The 21,192-nt window shown below is 47.2% G+C and overlaps 1 protein-coding gene across 1 annotated transcript in view; it reads left to right on the forward strand.

Moving 5' to 3' along the window:
* Window positions 1-10,536: 10,536 nt before the first annotated feature.
* The window catches only part of SKIL (SKI like proto-oncogene), a 106,745-nt gene continuing 96,089 nt past the window's right edge, over window positions 10,537-21,192 (forward strand). Inside the window, exons 1-2 of the mRNA XM_063916223.1 lie at window positions 10,537-11,026; window positions 12,643-14,285. Of these exons, the coding sequence (XP_063772293.1) occupies window positions 13,239-14,285 (1,047 nt within the window). The 5' untranslated portion in view covers window positions 10,537-11,026; window positions 12,643-13,238. The remainder of the gene's footprint in view (window positions 11,027-12,642; window positions 14,286-21,192) is intronic.

The raw sequence follows: 21,192 nt of genomic DNA on the forward strand, positions 1-21,192 counted from the left end.
GGGCAAAACCATGTGCACTGTAGGGGAGGCAGATATAACATGTGCAGAGAAAGTTAGATTTGGGTGTGGTGAGTTCAATCTGCAATCTAATTTGCAGTGTAAAAATAAAGCAGCCAGTATTACCCTGCACAGAAACAAAATAACCCACCCAAATCTAACTCTCTCTGCAAATGTTATATCTGCCCCCCCTGCAGTGCACATGGTTTTGCCCAACTGCTAAAAAAATTCCTGCTGCGATCAACTTGGAATTACCCCCATTGTACACAGACATGCCTGTCTGTGGCTGCACCCATCTGTTTGGAAGTAATCCCCATAGGAGTTGATGAACTGGATTTGCTAGCCTTTTTTTGTTACGTCTGCAATGCTTATACTGTATTTTATCAGTCTATAGTGTACCTGTCCTAAGCTGTTTTATCTGTCAGGCAAGTATTCTTGTTATAGCTCTCTTCCACATTTGCTCCTACAGTATCTCTAGTACTTATCAGTTTGGTCAGAGCATGTGCTGTCATTCTCAGATAGTAAAGGGCAAAGACATACAGTATATACAGCACAAAGAGATGTACTGACACATTCAGAGTGACACACAACACAAATTGGGTGAGAGAGCAGTGGGCAAGAACAGCCATATAGACAGACAGAAGTCTAGGATGAGACAGTATTCTAGGCAATGACTGTACTATCGATGTAAATACAGTATATAATGGATAGGTGGAAAATAGGCAGAGGATTATATTATATGACCTCAATGATTTTCAGGAAACTACTGCACATGTAAACAGACATAAGGAACATGTGCTTTAAGGTGGAATAGTTCTATCCAGCGGTGCAAGTTGGCGGGTACGGGTGGGTACAGCGTACCCGTAAGAATTTAGCCGTGGGTACGCTGTACCCACCGCCGCCGGGCCGCCGCTCCCTCCCTCCGCTGCTCAACGCCGCTGCTGCGAGGGGAGGAGAGCGCAGCGTTCGCCTCTCCTGCCCCCCAGTGTCTTCCTTCAATTCAGCGCCGGCCCGTGAGCCAATCAGAGCTCGCGGACCGGCAGCCAAGGCTGCCGCACCGCAAGCTTAGATTGGCTCACGGATCGGCGCTGAATTGAAGGAAGACACCCGCCGGAGACTGAGGGGCAGGAGAGGCGCGCGCTGCGCTCTCCTCCCCTCACACACACACACAGGACAGCAGCAGCGGTGAGCAGCGGGGGGGGGGGCATGTCTGGCATTGGGGGGACATGTGTATCTGTCACTGGGGGGGACATGTGTATCTGGCACTGCGGGGGACGTGTATCTGGCACTGGGGGCATATCTGACACTGAGGGCATATCTGGCACTGTGGGGGGCGTGTATCTGGCACTGGTGGCATATTTGGCACTGCGGGGACATGTGTATCTGGCACTGGGGGGACGTGTATCTGGCACTGTGGCCATATCTGGCACTGTGGGGGACATGTGTATCTGGCACTGGGGGCATATCTGACACTGAGGGCATATCTGGCACTGGGGGGACATGTGTAGCTGGCACTGGGGGCATATCTGGCACTGGGGGGGGACGTGTATCTGGCACTGGTGGCATATCTGGCACTGCGGGAACATGTGTATCTGGCACTGGGGGGACATGTATCTGGCACTGTGGCCATATCTGGCACTGCGGGGACATGTGTATCTGGCACTGGGGGGACGTGTATCTGGCACTGTGGCCATATCTGGCACTGTGGGGGACATGTGTATCTGGCACTGGGGGCATATCTGACACTGAGGGCATATCTGGCACTGGAGGGACATGTGTAGCTGGCACTGGGGGCATATCTGACACTGGGGGGGGACGTGTATCTGGCACTGGTGGCATATCTGGCACTGCGGGGACATGTGTATCTGGCACTGGGGTGACATGTGTATCTGGCACTGTGGCCATATCTGGCACTGCGGGACATGTGTATCTGGCACTGGGGGCATATCTGACACTGAGGGCATATCTGGCACTGGGGGAATTTCTGTATCTGGCACCGGGGGTATATCTGGCACTGTGGGGCATTTCTTATCTGGCACTGGGGGGCAATGTATATCTGACACAGTGGAGGCATTTGTGTATCTGGCACTGTGAGGCAATGTATATCTGGCACTCTGGGGGCATTTGTGTATCTGGCACTGTGGGCACTGTATATCTGGCACCCTGGGGGCATTTGTGTATCTGGCACTGTGAGGCAATATATATCTGGCACTCTGGGGGCATTTGTGTATCTGGCACAGTGAGGCAATGTGTATCTGGCACTCTGGGGGCATCTGTGTATCTGGCACTGTGGGCACTGTGTATCTGGCACTGTGAGGCAATGTATATCTGGCACTCTGGGGGCATTTGTGTATCTGGCACTGTGAGGCAATATATATCTGGCACTCTTGGGGCATTTGTGTATCTGGCACAGTGAGGCAATGTGTATCTGGCACTGTGGGGCAATGCATATCTGGCACTGTGGGGCAATGTGTATCTGGCACTATTGGGGTCATAGGTGTATCTGCCCCTCCCCCATATGTGTGCCATGCCCCATGTGGCATTTGGCCACATCCATTTTTTTTGACAGTACCTATAAGACATTTATTCTACTTGCACCACTGGTTATATCATATTTAGTTCATACTATTTGGACAGTCAAATATGCAACTATCAGTTTTATACTTTTTACAGTAATTGCTATAAAGCAGCTTCCATCCATTATTATTATAAGTATTTCTCAGTTTATTAAATCCGTATAGATCATTGTTTCTTATTTTATAGTAATTCAATATATACACCAAGAGGTATCAGTAAAGTACAATGTACTGTTTCCACACAATAAGATTCATTCAAACATTAATGTGACTAATACCACTTATTATTACTACTATAATATAAATAGTAAGTGACCTTTTTAGCTGCGGCTTTACATCAAATTTGCACAGACCCAAAGGTTTGAAGAGCAAAACATTAAGTACCAGAGTCTTATAGCACCAGCACAAACATGACCTGAGCACTTCACATACTAATTGCAGGTAAGCATTAAAGCCTAGGACTGATCTAGAACATGAAGGCTACGGCCACACGTAGCGGCCAAGCGGGTCCCGTTGGAGAGGGGTTCTGTGTTCACAAGGATCCTTTTCTGCGGGATCCCGCAGAACAGGATGCGGCCAGTGACACATGGGATTTCAGCGCGGCACAGCTGCACTGTGTTTACACTAGAGATGAGCGCCTGAAATTTTTCGGGTTTTGTGTTTTGGTTTTGGGTTCGGTTCCGCGGCCGTGTTTTGGGTTCGAACGCGTTTTGGCAAAACCTCACCGAATTTTTTTTGTCGGATTCGGGTGTGTTTTGGATTCGGGTGTTTTTTTCAAAAAACACTAAAAAACAGCTTAAATCATAGAATTTGGGGGTCATTTTGATCCCAAAGTATTATTAACCTCAAAAACCATAATTTACACTCATTTTCAGTCTATTCTGAATACCTCACACCTCACAATATTATTTTTAGTCCTAAAATTTGCACCGAGGTCGCTGTGTGAGTAAGATAAGCGACCCTAGTGGCCGACACAAACACCGGGCCCATCTAGGAGTGGCACTGCAGTGTCACGCAGGATGTCCCTTCCAAAAAGCCCTCCCCAAACAGCACATGACGCAAAGAAAAAAAGAGGCGCAATGAGGTAGCTGTGTGAGTAAGATTAGCGACCCTAGTGGCCGACACAAACACCGGGCCCATCTAGGAGTGGCACTGCAGTGTCACGCAGGATGGCCCTTCCAAAAAACCCTCCCCAAACAGCACATGACGCAAAGAAAAAAAGAGGCGCAATGAGGTAGCTGTGTGAGTAAGATTAGCGACCCTAGTGGCCGACACAAACACCGGGCCCATCTAGGAGTGGCACTGCAGTGTCACGCAGGATGTCCCTTCCAAAAAACCCTCCCCAAACAGCACATGACGCAAAGAAAAAAAGAGGCGCAATGAGGTAGCTGTGTGAGTAAGATTAGCGACCCTAGTGGCCGACACAAACACCGGGCCCATCTAGGAGTGGCACTGCAGTGTCACGCAGGATGTCCCTTCCAAAAAACCCTCCCCAATCAGCACATGATGCAAAGAAAAAGAAAAGAAAAAAGAGGTGCAAGATGGAATTGTCCTTGGGCCCTCCCACCCACCCTTATGTTGTATAAACAAAACAGGACATGCACACTTTAACCAACCCATCATTTCAGTGACAGGGTCTGCCACACGACTGTGACTGATATGACGGGTTGGTTTGGACCCCCCCAAAAAAGAAGCTATTAATCTCTCCTTGCACAAACTGGCTCTACAGAGGCAAGATGTCCACCTCATCTTCACCCTCCGATATATCACCGTGTACATCCCCCTCCTCACAGATTATCAATTCGTCCCCACTGGAATCCACCATCTCAGCTCCCTGTGTACTTTGTGGAGGCAATTGCTGCTGGTCAATGTCTCCGCGGAGGAATTGATTATAATTCATTTTAATGAACATCATCTTCTCCACATTTTCTGGATGTAACCTCGTACGCCGATTGCTGACAAGGTGAGCGGCGGCACTAAACACTCTTTCGGAGTACACACTTGTGGGAGGGCAACTTAGGTAGAATAAAGCCAGTTTGTGCAAGGGCCTCCAAATTGCCTCTTTTTCCTGCCAGTATAAGTACGGACTGTGTGACGTGCCTACTTGGATGCGGTCACTCATATAATCCTCCACCATTCTATCAATGTTGAGAGAATCATATGCAGTGACAGTAGACGACATGTCCGTAATCGTTGTCAGGTCCTTCAGTCCGGACCAGATGTCAGCATCAGCAGTCGCTCCAGACTGCCCTGCATCACCGCCAGCGGGTGGGCTCGGAATTCTGAGCCTTTTCCTCGCACCCCCAGTTGCGGGAGAATGTGAAGGAGGAGATGTTGACAGGTCGCGTTCCGCTTGACTTGACAATTTTGTCACCAGCAGGTCTTTCAACCCCAGCAGACCTGTGTCTGCCGGAAAGAGAGATCCAAGGTAGGCTTTAAATCTAGGATCGAGCACGGTGGCCAAAATGTAGTGCTCTGATTTCAACAGATTGACCACCCGTGAATCCTTGTTAAGCGAATTAAGGGCTGCATCCACAAGTCCCACATGCCTAGCGGAATCGCTCCCTTTTAGCTCCTTCTTCAATGCCTCCAGCTTCTTCTGCAAAAGCCTGATGAGGGGAATGACCTGACTCAGGCTGGCAGTGTCTGAACTGACTTCACGTGTGGCAAGTTCAAAGGGCATCAGAACCTTGCACAACGTTGAAATCATTCTCCACTGCACTTGAGACAGGTGCATTCCACCTCCTATATCGTGCTCAATTGTATAGGCTTGAATGGCCTTTTGCTGCTCCTCCAACCTCTGAAGCATATAGAGGGTTGAATTCCACCTCGTTACCACTTCTTGCTTCAGATGATGGCAGGGCAGGTTCAGTAGTTTTTGGTGGTGCTCCAGTCTTCTGTACGTGGTGCCTGTACGCCGAAAGTGTCCCGCAATTTTTCTGGCCACCGACAGCATCTCTTGCACGCCCCTGTCGTTTTTTAAAAAATTCTGCACCACCAAATTCAAGGTATGTGCAAAACATGGGACGTGCTGGAATTTGCCCATATTTAATGCACACACAATATTGCTGGCGTTGTCCGATGCCACAAATCCACAGGAGAGTCCAATTGGGGTAAGCCATTCCGCGATGATCTTCCTCAGTTGCCGTAAGAGGTTTTCAGCTGTGTGCGTATTCTGGAAAGCGGTGATACAAAGCGTAGCCTGCCTAGGAAAGAGTTGGCGTTTGCGAGATGCTGCTACTGGTGCCGCCGCTGCTGTTCTTGCGGCGGGAGTCCATACATCTACCCAGTGGGCTGTCACAGTCATATAGTCCTGACCCTGCCCTGCTCCACTTGTCCACATGTCCGTGGTTAAGTGGACATTGGGTACAACTGCATTTTTTAGGACACTGGTGAGTCTTTTTCTGACGTCCGTGTACATTCTCGGTATCGCCTGCCTAGAGAAGTGGAACCTAGATGGTATTTGGTAACGGGGGCACACTGCCTCAATAAATTGTCTAGTTCCCTGTGAACTAACGGCGGATACCGGACGCACGTCTAACACCAACATAGTTGTCAAGGACTCAGTTATCCGCTTTGCAGTAGGATGACTGCTGTGATATTTCATCTTCCTCGCAAAGGACTGTTGAACAGTCAATTGCTTACTGGAAGTAGTACAAGTGGGCTTACGACTTCCCCTCTGGGATGACCATCGACTCCCAGCGGCAACAACAGCAGCGCCAGCAGCAGTAGGCGTTACACGCAAGGATGCATCGGAGGAATCCCAGGCAGGAGAGGACTCGTCAGAATTGCCAGTGACATGGCCTGCAGGACTATTGGCATTCCTGGGGAAGGAGGAAATTGACACTGAGGGAGTTGGTGGGGTGGTTTGCGTGAGCTTGGTTACAAGAGGAAGGGATTTACTGGTCAGTGGACTGCTTCCGCTGTCACCCAAAGTTTTTGAACTTGTCACTGACTTATTATGAATGCGCTGCAGGTGACGTATAAGGGAGGATGTTCCGAGGTGGTTAACGTCCTTACCCCTACTTATTACAGCTTGACAAAGGGAACACACGGCTTGACACCTGTTGTCCGCATTTCTGGTGAAATACCTCCACACCGAAGAGCTGATTTTTTTGGTATTTTCACCTGGCATGTCAACGGCCATATTCCTCCCACGGACAACAGGTGTCTCCCCGGGTGCCTGACTTAAACAAACCACCTCACCATCAGAATCCTCCTGGTCAATTTCCTCCCCAGCGCCAGCAACACCCATATCCTCCTCATCCTGGTGTACTTCAACACTGACATCTTCAATCTGACTATCAGGAACTGGACTGCGGGTGCTCCTTCCAGCACTTGCAGGGGGCGTGCAAATGGTGGAAGGCGCATGCTCTTCACGTCCAGTGTTGGGAAGGTCAGGCATCGCAACCGACACAATTGGACTCTGCTTGTGGATTTGGGATTTCGAAGAATGCACAGTTCTTTGCTGTGCTGCTTTTGCCAGCTTGAGTCTTTTCATTTTTCTAGCGAGAGGCTGAGTGCTTCCATCCTCATGTGAAGCTGAACCACTAGCCATGAACATAGGCCAGGGCCTCAGCCGTTCCTTGCCACTCCGTGTGGTAAATGGCATATTGGCAAGTTTACGCTTCTCCTCCGACAATTTTATTTTAGGTTTTGGAGTCCTTTTTTTACTGATATTTGGTGTTTTGGATTTGACATGCTCTGTACTATGACATTGGGCATCGGCCTTGGCAGACGACGTTGCTGGCATTTCATCGTCTCGGCCATGACTAGTGGCAGCAGCTTCAGCACGAGGTGGAAGTGGATCTTGATCTTTCCCTAATTTTGGAACCTCAACATTTTTGTTCTCCATATTTTAATAGGCACAACTAAAAGGCACCTCAGGTAAACAATGGAGATGGATGGATTGGATACTAGTATACAATTATGGACGGGCTGCCGAGTGCCGACACAGAGGTAGCCACAGCCGTGAACTACCGCACTGTACTGTGTCTGCTGCTAATATATAGACTGGTTGATAAAGAGATAGTATACTCGTAACTAGTATGTATGTATAAAGAAAGAAAAAAAAAACACGGTTAGGTGGTATATACAATTATGGACGGGCTGCCGAGTGCCGACACAGAGGTAGCCACAGCCGTGAACTACCGCACTGTACTGTGTCTGCTGCTAATATATAGACTGGTTGATAAAGAGATAGTATACTCGTAACTAGTATGTATGTATAAAGAAAGAAAAAAAAACCACGGTTAGGTGGTATATACAATTATGGACGGGCTGCCGAGTGCCGACACAGAGGTAGCCACAGCCGTGAACTACCGCACTGTACTGTGTCTGCTGCTAATATATAGACTGGTTGATAAAGAGATAGTATACTCGTAACTAGTATGTATGTATAAAGAAAGAAAAAAAAAACACGGTTAGGTGGTATATACAATTATGGACGGGCTGCCGAGTGCCGACACAGAGGTAGCCACAGCCGTGAACTACCGCACTGTACTGTGTCTGCTGCTAATATATAGACTGGTTGATAAAGAGATAGTATACTCGTAACTAGTATGTATGTATAAAGAAAGAAAAAAAAACCACGGTTAGGTGGTATATACAATTATGGACGGGCTGCCGAGTGCCGACACAGAGGTAGCCACAGCCGTGAACTACCGCACTGTACTGTGTCTGCTGCTAATATATAGACTGGTTGATAAAGAGATAGTATACTCGTAACTAGTATGTATGTATAAAGAAAGAAAAAAAAACCACGGTTAGGTGGTATATACAATTATGGACGGGCTGCCGAGTGCCGACACAGAGGTAGCCACAGCCGTGAACTACCGCACTGTACTGTGTCTGCTGCTAATATATAGACTGGTTGATAAAGAGATAGTATACTCGTAACTAGTATGTATGTATAAAGAAAGAAAAAAAAACCACGGTTAGGTGGTATATACAATTATGGACGGGCTGCCGAGTGCCGACACAGAGGTAGCCACAGCCGTGAACTACCGCACTGTACTGTGTCTGCTGCTAATATATAGACTGGTTGATAAAGAGATAGTATACTCGTAACTAGTATGTATGTATAAAGAAAGAAAAAAAACCCACGGTTAGGTGGTATATACAATTATGGACGGGCTGCCGAGTGCCGACACAGAGGTAGCCACAGCCGTGAACTACCGCACTGTACTGTGTCTGCTGCTAATATAGACTGGTTGATAAAGAGATAGTATACTCGTAACTAGTATGTATGTATAAAGAAAGAAAAAAAAACCACGGTTAGGTGGTATATACAATTATGGACGGGCTGCCGAGTGCCGACACAGAGGTAGCCACAGCCGTGAACTACCGCACTGTACTGTGTCTGCTGCTAATATAGACTGGTTGTTGATAAAGAGATAGTATACTACTAATATTATATATACTGGTGGTCAGGTCACTGGTCACTAGTCACACTGGCAGTGGCACTCCTGCAGCAAAAGTGTGCACTGTTTAATTTTAATATAATATTATGTACTCCTGGCTCCTGCTATAACCTATAACTGGCACTGCAGTAGTGCTCCCCAGTCTCCCCCACAATTATAAGCTGTGTGAGCTGAGCAGTCAGACAGATATATAATATATATAGATGATGCAGCACACTGGCCTGAGCCTGAGCAGTGCACACAGATATGGTATGTGACTGACTGAGTCACTGTGTGTATCGCTTTTTTCAGGCAGAGAACGGATATATTAAATAAACTGCACTGTGTGTCTGGTGGTCACTCACTATATAATATATTATGTACTCCTGGCTCCTGCTATAACCTATAACTGGCACTGCAGTAGTGCTCCCCAGTCTCCCCCACAATTATAAGCTGTGTGAGCTGAGCAGTCAGACAGATATATATAATATTATATATAGATAATAGATGATGCAGCACACTGGCCTGAGCCTGAGCAGTGCACACAGATATGGTATGTGACTGAGTCACTGTGTGCTGTGTATCGCTTTTTTCAGGCAGAGAACGGATTATAAAGTAAACTGCACTGTCCTCACTAGTAAACTCTCTCCACTCAGTCTCTACACTTCTACAGTAACAGTACTCCTCCTAGTCAGCTCCAGTAAATCTCTCTCAGTCTCTTATAATCTAAATGGAGAGGACGCCAGCCACGTCCTCTCCCTATCAATCTCAATGCACGTGTGAAAATGGCGGCGACGCGCGGCTCCTTATATAGAATCCGAGTCTCGCGATAGAATCCGAGCCTCGCGAGAATCCGACAGCGTCATGATGACGTTCGGGCGCGCTCGGGTTAACCGAGCAAGGCGGGAAGATCCGAGTCGCTCGGACCCGTGAAAAAAAACATGAAGTTCTGGCGGGTTCGGATTCAGAGAAACCGAACCCGCTCATCTCTAGTTTACACATACATTGAAATGCATGTGTTCTCATTGAAATCCCGCCGTCTTGTCATCTGGCTCTGCGGTCGGAGCTGGAGGCGGCGGGACTGCTGCACATGTGTGGCCATGTGCAATCTCCTTGCGGCAAAGCAGGGTCCGTGTGGCTGTAGCCTAAGGACTCCAGTCACAAGTCTCAGCAAAGTGCTACACATGGACTAGTAGGTGAACTTGTGCTGGCTGAGCCTTAATAAGCATGTTTCCCAGTAGCAGAGAAACATGTACACACATGTATCATGTAACAGCAGCTGCAGAGATATACAGTCACACATATGCATCACGTGACAGCAGCAGACATACACACACATGCATCATGTGACAGCAGCTGCAGAGATATACAGTCACACACATATGCATCATGTGACAGCAGCACACACACACACACACACATTCAGCAGCAACATACACATATAATATGCATCATGACAACAGCTGCAGAGACAATCACACACACACATCATGTGACAGCAGCAGAGACATACACAAACACATGCAGCAGCAGACAGCACTGTGACTCGCCGCAGAACGAGAGATACACACACATACACCGTGTGACAGCAGCAGCAGCAGAAGGAGACATGCATCATATGACAACAGCTGCAGAGACAGTCACACACACACATGCATCATGTGACAGCAGCAGAGACATACACAAACACATGCAGCAGCAGACAGCACTGTGACTCGCCGCAGAATTAGAGAGATACACACACACATACACCGTGTGACAGCAGCAGCAGCAGCAGAAGGAGACATACACACATGCATCATGTGACAGGCGCGTCTGCCCTCTCCTCACCCCCTCGCCCCCGCTCCACCCCCTCCTGCTGACGTCACCGCTTCCTGCGTCCAGGCGGCAGAGAGCCCCGCAGACTGAGTCGATAGACAGCGGGAGGGAGGAGGCTCGTGTGCAGCGGTGACGTCACGGGCCGTATCCCGGGAGGGGAGGCACTGGTAGCCTGACACCGAGCCAGAGCAGCGCTGACACCGGAGCAGGATCGGAATGGCCAGAGCTGCCAAGGTAACACAGCCGCCCGTGGGCTCGGTGGCAGGAGGGCTGGACAGGGCTGTGGGAGATCCCCAGAGGGGGCAGTCCCTAGCACACCTGCCCAATGGTCAGTCGCAGGCAGCAGCGAAGGGCCAGCGTGTGGCCCTTGGCGATGGTGTCTGTGAGTCTTCTGAAAGAACATACTGTTACCACCTGTGCTGGCGTAAGACAGTGATGGGCAGGGGTTGGCAGTGGTGCAGGTGAGCTGCCCCATGTGCTCATGCTGCTGTATTGTCCAGAGAGTGGGGTGTGCAGCATTATTTGCAGAGAAAAGCATTCCCAGTGTAGGGGGTAGGAGGACTAGCAGCTGTGTTCTGTGTGTGTGTGTGTGTCTACCAGTGGTCACGGTACTGGACAGCGATTGGGCATCCCCAGTGGTTATTGTTTGTGACAGACATCACATTAGACTTTCAAGCATCAGTCATTGATTGTCTGCTTGTAGAATTAAATGCCTGTTTGGTATGGGGATTCCCTAGCTTATTGTTTCCTCCCTGCTTCATTAATGACACTATGGTACACTGTAAACAGTGCAGGATTAGATTATTGATCATCATCATGTTAAGTGCTAGAGGATGAATGGCACACTCACTTTTGGTGCTATTGTTTTACCACTGTCTTGGAATGCCCAGTTAGTAACTCTGGTTGTCAGATGTGACCATGTTTAAACGATTGTTCCATCTGATTAATTTAACATGCATTAAAATGTCCATGTTGACAGTAACTGCCCTTATATTCTGTACAGCCAGTGACGGATAGAGGGTCTGCTAATAGCATGCTATTTTTGCTTTTATTTATTGGTTTCGTCAAAATATATGATTATTTTTTTTCTCCTTTGTATAACTCCCCATGCTTCCAACACTATAGGGGACTAGCATAATTAATCAGATCTTCATGATCACTCACTCATCCCACATCTGCATGGATTGTAACCTGGTTCCTTTAACCATGTAGGGAGGACAGAGTTAAATGCCTAGGGGTGAGATGGTGATATTAACAGTTGCACAGTCAGGCAGGGATGGAGGAAGCTCCTTCCTGGGGTCCTGCCATCAGCATCTCTAGCTGAGTTATCAGCTTCCTACTGGACTGCAGTGAACTGTAAGCTGACTACATAACATTATCACATGACAGTCTTCAGCAAGATTTCTGTTTTCTTTCTTTCCAATTATTGAGTTTAAGCAAGAATTTTATGTGATTAAGCTCGGTGTCACGTTCACATTTTGCTATTTGCCATTAAACGCGTCCTTATTGGGTGTTTGAAATACAGCTTGCAGCACCCACAGTAATCCGGCATGGCTTTTACACTAGAAAAAGCGAGGCATGGAGGCTTGGCATGCCGATTGATATGCCTGAAAAAATGTAAAATCTAACACAAAGGATAATCATTATGACCTTCTGTTGAAAGCCAACGTTAGCCTATATTTTGTTAACCCCTACGCCATCATTGTAATGTCTGAAAAGGGTATTTTGTAAATGTAGATTTCAGTTATTTAGATGTAAAGATGCCTTGTATATTTGATAATGCTTATGTGCGTTTTAATAATTTGACCTTGACCATGTAAAGCACATATGTCTTCCTTTTGTTTTTCTAGATAAAGATATGGCTTTCTGAAATAACACACCTGCAGAAGAGGAGTGCTTTTAATTCTTGGATATATGTTTAGAAATAACTCGTGTTAACTGGATCCTAGAAACTACATTGCTGGAAGCACTGTCGCCATTAGATCTTCATTTTACCAACTGACTTCGCTCTCTGTTGCAACGTGGATGCAGTTTTTGTAAAATAGATATTGATTAAATAAAATAAAAAATATATATAGGAAAATATATATAGTCATTCTACTTAGGTTAAAGTAAAATTAACAGTACATGCGCACTTTATAATTATATTGCACACTGCACTCCTCGCTGGTTGAAGATTTGGGATTTTTATTTTCCAACTACCAATTAATTTATATTTTTGTTTTTATTGTGTCATTGCAGAGGACCTGCAAATGTAGGCACATTGTTTTTTTATTTTTTATTGCCTGACTATATATATTTCATATAAATAATGTAGCATGGATTTGTTCTAGCACTTACCCAAAATTTGGTTATATTTTATTTATTGATATGATGATGGCCTCTAGAGATTAAAAGTCGGTAGACCTGAACTTTTTGAAATTTGTTTTCCAAAGGAAGTGCAAATATGGGGGATGATGGTAGCCCACCACTAAAAAAACTGGCAAAGGAAATTGATATTAATGCAGAAGTTCCTAATGTTGCAAATAAGGTTATAGCAATCAAAATGGAAATAGAGGACTATAAAGACACTGCCATAGAGGAGACTAAAGATGGTGTCAAATCAGCAAGTGTAACACTCAGTAGATCTTCTGAGATGAACCCTGGACTGAAACATACATTGGCACAGTTCAATTTAAGCAGCCGGAGTTCGCTGGGTGGACCTGCTGCATTTTCTGCTCGGTTTTCACAAGAAAATATGTCCCCAACTGTATTCTTGCCTCTTCCATCCCCACAGATTCACCCTGGGCCACTTCTCATTCCATCAGACAGTTCAACAGAGCTCACCCAGACAGATCTGGAGGGAGAATCGATTTCTTGTTTTATGGTGGGAGGTGAGAAAAGACTCTGCCTTCCTCAAGTCTTAAACTCTGTTCTGAGAGACTTCTCACTTCAGCAGATTAATATTGTGTGCGATGAAATGTACATATACTGCTCACGTTGTACATCAGACCAGCTTCACATTTTAAAAGTTTTGGGAATTCTTCCTTTTAATGCTCCATCTTGTGGACTGATCACTTTGACAGATGCCCAGAGACTATGCAATGCTCTTTTGCGACCACATTCTTTTCCACAAAATGGCAGCTTGTTGCCGGCAAAAAACTCTTTGGCTCAATTAAAGGAAACGGGTAGTGCCTTTGAAGTTGAACATGATTGTTTAGGAAAGTGCCAAGGTTTATTTGCACCTCAACTCTACAGCCAGCCTGACACCCCTTGCATTCAGTGTTTGGAATGTTATGGGATGTTCTCAACACAGACTTTTGTCATGCACTCTCATCGGTCGCCAGATAAAAGAACCTGCCATTGGGGCTTTGATTCTGCCAAGTGGTACTGTTACCTTCATCTGAGCCCGAAATATATGAATACTCCAGATGGCAAAAAGATGAAGGTTCTTTTACAGGAAATGAAAGAGAAGTTTAGTAAGAAGAACCAACCCAAGAGAATCCAACCTAAAGTAAGGAAGGTTTTTGCATATATGTTAGTAATGCAAAACTATAATCTGGTTACCATTTTAGCATGTGCTGAAGTCATATATTATTCATTATTGTTCTCTAATGAACCTTTTATATTGAAGTTATGGCTCATGTCTGAAATAATTTTGTATGTTTTCTTGTGTGGAAAATAATTGTGGTGCCATAAAAAAAGTATAATTTTGTAATTGTACACTTGACGTATTGCTCATTAATGTGAAGTTGCATATATGGTTTATATCAAAGATAAATCCTTGATATAATGGTTTTTATTAGTATTTTAACTAGTGATGAGCGGATTCGGTTTTACTCGGTTTTACTCGGTTCTCAAAACGGCATCTTATTGGCTCACGGATGTCACGTGTTTTGGATAGCCAATAAGATGCCGTTTTGAGAACCGAGTAAAACCGAGTAAAACCGAACCTCGCTCATCACTAATTTTAACCTACCTCTCCTCACAGTCCTATTTACCTAAAAAACCTCACAGGATATAGGTAATGCATTTTATACCAATACAGTTATTAATCTGCTTATATAATTATTTTTGAAACTTCCACAGAGAACAATAGGAGACCATTTTCACTTAAGGAGTAGTCAGGGGTCTTTGCTTATCTGTCTGAATAGACTAGCTTGTAAATGTAGCACTCAACCTCAATTTTATCCAGATGTTAAATCAATTGATGGAAAGCTATGCTGTGTTTGTTTGTTTCTGTCCTCAGTCATGTAGGTAAGTAGTCTCTAGACTGCCATAAAGTGAGAGATACAGGTCTACAATCAGGACAAGTTTTTTTTTTTTTGAAAGAAATATTTTTTTCCCAAAAAAATAACTTTTATAACCTTGTGTAACACAAGGCACATTTTTCCAACCTCAAAAGGATATTTTGCCGTTTGTTATGGTAACTGGTTCTCTTTAAGGAGCTCCCTCTTGAATTGTCCTAAATTCCCTTTGCTGTGTGCAATCTCCTGTCTCATGCCATTCTCCAATGTTTTTATACATAGGATACATTGAGTACAGAGGGGAACTTCAATTAAGGTGGAGATGTACTAAACAGTGATAAAAGTGGGAAGTGAGCCAGTGGAGAAGTTGCCCATGGCAACCAATCAGCTGCTCTGTATACTTTTATAGTATGTGAATTATAAATGTTGCGTCAATGCTGATTGGTTGCCATGGGCAACTTGTCTAATGGCTCACTTCTACACTTTTATCACCACTTAGTACATCTCCCCCCTAAGTGCAGTGGAGTCTATCTCATTATGGGTAATTACGGGAGGAAAACTTCTATGGGATGGAAGCAACAAGCAAGCTCTCATTTCTTGATAACATGTTATAATAGCATGTGAGGCTCTGTCAGAACCTCCCCATTGAGTCCCAATCCAAAATGCATGAAAACATTTGTACCCGAAAATGGTGATTTATACCTCTACACCAAGCATTGACCCGGGTTATTGCTGGGTCTACCCAGGTCACAACTTGGTGTAAAAGGGTCCTTGTAAAATAACCCAGGTCGATTGACCAGGGAATCCGATCCAGGTTGGACCCTGGTAACGGTGCAGTGTAAACAGCTCGACCTGGGTTATTTGACCTGGGTTATGCTTAAAAGCTGGTGATTGGCTGTGTATACAGAGGTCCACCTCAAGGGAGGGTCTGTTAGTGACATGCAAAGCAGCCCTGGGTTCAATGTAATACCCCTTTCACACTGCCAATGCCGGGTCCCACCCGGGAATTGGAAACGGGTCCTTCCCGGGTGGGATCCGGCATTGGACGCTGCTGCTGGCTTCCCTGACCCAGCAATATGCCAGGCGGGTTGCCATAGCGGCAGGGGGCGTAGCTGACACTGTAAGATGAGATCATCTCTGCGCCGCCTCTCTCTGTTGTAGTGAACGGGTGCCGGGTTGCATCGACCAGGGAGCCCGTTTACGCTGCCATTGACCCAGTATTCAACCCGGGAATAACACTGCTTTTATTCCCGGGTTGAATTGCCAGGTCAGGCGACCCGGGATTTCCGACATGGCGCTTTCACACCGCACGCTGACTTGTGTCGACCCGGCAATATGCCGGGTTGATATCGGGTTATTTGTGCGGTGTGAAAGGGGTATTAATGGGGCTGACCTAGGAATAAATTGGGTCCAATGTGCAGTATAAACATGGTCTGGCCCGAGTTGAAACTGTATCTGGAAACCTGGGTTTCTCTGACGTCCTAGTGGATGCTGGGAACTCCGTAAGGACCATGGGGAATAGCGGCTCCGCAGGAGACTGGGCACAAAAAGAAAGCTTTAGGACTACCTGGTGTGCACTGGCTCCTCCCCCTATGACCCTCCTCCAAGCCTCAGTTAGATTTTTGTGCCCGACCGAGCAGGGTGCAATCTAGGGGGCTCTCCTGAGCTTCTTAGATAAAAGTTAGTTTTAGGTTTTTTATTTTCAGTGAGACCTGCTGGCAACAGGCTCACTGCATCGAGGGACTAAGGGGAGAAGAAGCGAACCTGCCTGCTTGCAGCCAGCTTGGGCTTCTTAGGCTACTGGACACCATTAGCTCCAGAGGGATCGAACACAGGCCCAGCCTCGGAGTCCGGTCCCAGAGCCGCGCCGCCGGCCCCCTTACAGAGCCAGAAGCAAGAAGAGGTCCGGAAAATCGGCGGCAGAAGACATCAGTCTTCATCAAGGTAGCGCACAGCACTGCAGCTGTGCGCCATTGCTCCTCATGCACACCTCACACTGCGGTCACTGATTGGTGCAGGGCGCTGGGGGGGGGCGCCCTGAGCAGCAATATTAACACCTTGGCTGGCAAAAATACATCACATATAACCCCCAGGGCTATATGGATGTACATTAATCCCTTCCAGAATCCATAAAAATGCGTGAGAAAAGTCCGCGAAAAAGGGGCGGAGCTATCTCCTCAGCACACTGGCGCCATTTTTCCCTCACAGCTCCGTTGGAGGGAAGCTCCCTGGCTCTCCCCTGCAGTTAATACACTACAGAAAGGGTTAAAAAGAGAGGGGGGGCACAATTTAGGTGCAGTATACATATATATATGCAGCTATAAGGGAAAACACTTTTTATAGGTGCTATCCCTGTGATATATAGCGCCCTGGTGTGTGCTGGCATACTCTCCCTCTGTCTCCCCAAAGGGCTTTGTGTGGTCCTGTCCTCTATCAGAGCATTCCCTGTGTGTGTGCTGTGTGTCGGTACGGCTGTGTCGACAGGTATTTGGAGGATAATGAGGTGGAGGCGGAGCGAATGCCTGTAAATATGTTGTCACCCCCTGCGGGGTCGACACCGGTGTGGTTGAACTTATGGAAAGATTACGTGAAAGTGTCAACTCCTTACATAAAAGGTCGACGACACAGAACAGCCGGCTACTCAGCTTGTGCCTGTTCCAGCGTCTCAAATGTCATGGGGGGCTCTAAAATCGCCCGCTACCTCAGATAACAGACACAGATGTCGACACGGATACTGACTCCAGTGTCGACGTCGATGAGACTGGTGTACCCTCCAAATAGGTCCACCCGTTACAGGATTGAGGCAATGAAAAATGTATTACACATTTATGATTATACCCCAGGTACCACATAAAAGGGTATTGTGTTTGGTGAGAGAAAACTATTAGTAGTTTTTCCTGCATCTGAGAAATTAAATGAGGTGTGTGAGGAAGAGTGGTCTTCCCCCGGTAAGAAATTGATAATTTCTAAAACGGTTATTGGCAGCGTATCCTTTCCCGCCAGAGGATAGGTCACGCGGGGAAACACCCCATAGGGTAGATACAGCGCATACACGCTTATCAGAAAAGGTGGCACTACCGTCTCCGGATACGGCCGCCCTGAAGGGACCTGCTGATAGAAAGCAGGAGGTTACCCTATTAGATATAGTCACACACTAGGGCATTATATTGCGACCAGCCGTTGCTTCGGCATGGATGTGCAGTGCTCCCGCTGCGTGGTCAGATTCCCTGTCGGAAAATAACTATGGATAGGGACAATATTTTGCTGAAAATAGAGCATATAAAAGACGTGGTCTTATACATACGTGATGCACAGAGGGATATTTGCCGGCTGGCATAAAAAATAAGCGCTAGGTCCATTGCCGCCAGACGGGGGTTATGGACTTGGCAATGGTCAGGCGATGCCGACTCGAATCGGCACATGGAAGTTGCCCTATAAGGGGGTAAAACTGTTTGGGGTTGGTTTTTCAGACCTCGTTTCCACAGCTACTGTTGGGAAATCGATTTTTTTGCCACAGGCTACCCCACAACAAAAGAAAGCACCGTATCATCAAGTACAGTCCTTTTCGGCCCCAGAAAAGCAAGAGGGCTAGAGGCTCATCCTTTCTGCCGAGAGGCAAAGGTAGAGGAAAAAGCTGCAACACACAGCTAGTTCCCAAGAGCAGAAATCCTCCCTGCGTCCGGTAGGTCCACAGCATGGTGCGGGGGCTGCTCAGGCGGACCCGGGTACGGTGGGGGCCCGTCTCAGAAATTTCAGCGGACAATGGGCTCTCTCACATGGATCCCTGGGTCCTTCAAGTAGTATCTCAGGGGTACAGGCTGGAGTTCGAGACGTTCTTCCCCCCGCCGTTTCCTAAAATCTGCCTTACCGGCACCTCCCTCTGCCAGGGAGACGGTGTTGGTGGATATTCAACACTATAATCACAACAAGTGATTGTCAAGGTGCCCCTCCTTCAGCAAGGAAGGGGTTACTATTCCACAGTGGTTGTGGTACCGAAACGTTTCGGTGAGACCCATCTTGAAATTAAAATACTTGAACTTTTATATCAGAAGATTCAAGTTCAAGATGGAATCGCTCAGGGCGGATATTACGAGCCTGGACGATGGGGATTACAGGGTCTCCCTGGACATCAAGGATGCGTACCTGCATGTCCCCATTTACCCTCCTCACCAGGAGTACCTCAGATATGTGGTACAGGACTGTCGCTATCAGTTCCAGACGCGGCCGGTGGAGTTGTCCACGGCACCGAAGGTCTTTACCTAGGTAATGGCAGAATTGATGATACTCCTTCGCAAGAAGGAAGTTTTTATTATCCCGTACTTGGACGATCTCCTGATAAAGGCGAGGTCCAAAGAACAGTTGGTAGTGGGGGTAGCACTCTCTCGGGAAGTGCTACAACAGCACGACTGGATTCTCAATATTCCAAAGTCACAGCTGGTCCCGACGACACGTCTTCTGTTCCTGGAAATGTTTCTGAACGCAGACCAGAAAAGAGTGTTTCTTCCAGTGGAAAAAGCCGAGGAGTTGTCATCTCTAGTCAGAGACATCCTATAACCAGGACAGGTGTCGGTACATTAATGCACACGAGTCCTGGGAAAAATGGTAGCTTCATACGAAGCATAATTCCATTCGGAAGACTCCACGCAAGGACGTTCCAGTGGGACCTGTGGGACTAATGGTCCGGGTCCCATCTACAGATACAACAGCGGATAACCCTGTCAGCAAGAAACAGGGTGTCGCTGCTGTGGTGGCTGCAGAGGGCTCATCTACTAGAGGGCCGCAGATTCGGAATACAGGACTGGGTCCTGGTGACCACGGATGCCAGCCTTCAGGGCTGGGGTGTAGTCGCACAGGGAAGAAATTTCCAAGGAGATTTCGCTTCACATAAATATTCTGCAGCGAAGGGCCATTTACAATGCCCTAAGCCAAGCAAGGCCCCTGCTTCAGAACCAGCCGGTACTGATCCAATCAGACGACATCACGGCGGTCGCCCATGTAAACAGACAGGGCGGCACAAGAAGCAGGATGGCGATGGCAGAAGCCACAAGGATTCTCCGATGGGCGACCTACACCCAGGAGAATGGGGACTTCATTCAGAAGTTTTCCAAATGCGGGTAAACCGTTGGGAATGACCACGGGTGGACATGATGGCGTCCCGCCTCAACAAGAAGTTGAAAAGATATTGCGCCAGGTCAAGGGACCCTCAGGCGATCGCTGGGGACGCTCTAGTGACACCGTGGGTGTACCAGTCGGTTTATGTGTCTCCTCCTCTACCTCTCATACCCAAGGTACTGAGAATAATAAGAAGGCGAGGAGTGAAAACCATACTCGGGGTTCCGGATTGGCCATGAAGAGCTTGGTACCCGGAACTTCAAGAGATGCTGGCAGAGGACCCTTGGCCTCTGCCGCTTAGACAAGACCTGCTGCAGCAGGGACCCTGTCTGTTCCAAGACTTACCGCGGCTGCGTTTGACGGCATGGCGGTAGAACACCGGATCCTAAAGGAAAAGGGTATTCCGAAGGAAGTCATCCCTACCCTGATCATAGCCAGGAAGGATGTCACCGCAAGACATTATCGCCGCGTTTGGCGAAAATTTATTGCTTGGTGGGAGGCCATGAAGGCCCCGACGGAGGAATTTCAACTATGTCGATTCCTGCACTTCCTGCAAGCAGGGGTGACGTTTGGGCCTCAAATTGGGGTCCATCAAGGTCCAGATTTCGGCTCTGTCGATTTTCTTCCAGAAATAACTGGCTTCACTGCCTGAAGTTCAGACTTTGGTTAAAGGAGTACTACATATTCAGCCTCCTTTTGTGCCTCCTGTGGCACTTTTTGGATCTCAACGTGGTGTTGGATTTCCTAAAGTCGCATTGGTTGAGCCACTTAAAACCATGGAGCTAAAGTATCTCGCGTGGAAAGTGGTCATGCTGTTGGCCTTGGCCTTGGCCAGGCGTGTGTCAGAATTGGCGGCTTTGTCATGTAAAAGCCTTATCTGATTTTCTATATGGATAGGGCAGAGTTGAGGACTCGTCCTCAGTTTCTCCCAAAGGTGGTCTCAGGTTTTCACTTGAACCAACCTATTGTGGTGCCTGCGGCTACTAGGGACTTGGAGGATTCCAAGTTGCTGGAAGTAGTCAGGGCCCTGAAAATTTTATTTTTCCAGGACGGCTGGAGTCA

Source organism: Pseudophryne corroboree, chromosome 4, assembly GCF_028390025.1.
Source record: "Pseudophryne corroboree isolate aPseCor3 chromosome 4, aPseCor3.hap2, whole genome shotgun sequence".
In the NCBI taxonomy this organism is placed as follows: domain Eukaryota; kingdom Metazoa; phylum Chordata; class Amphibia; order Anura; family Myobatrachidae; genus Pseudophryne; species Pseudophryne corroboree.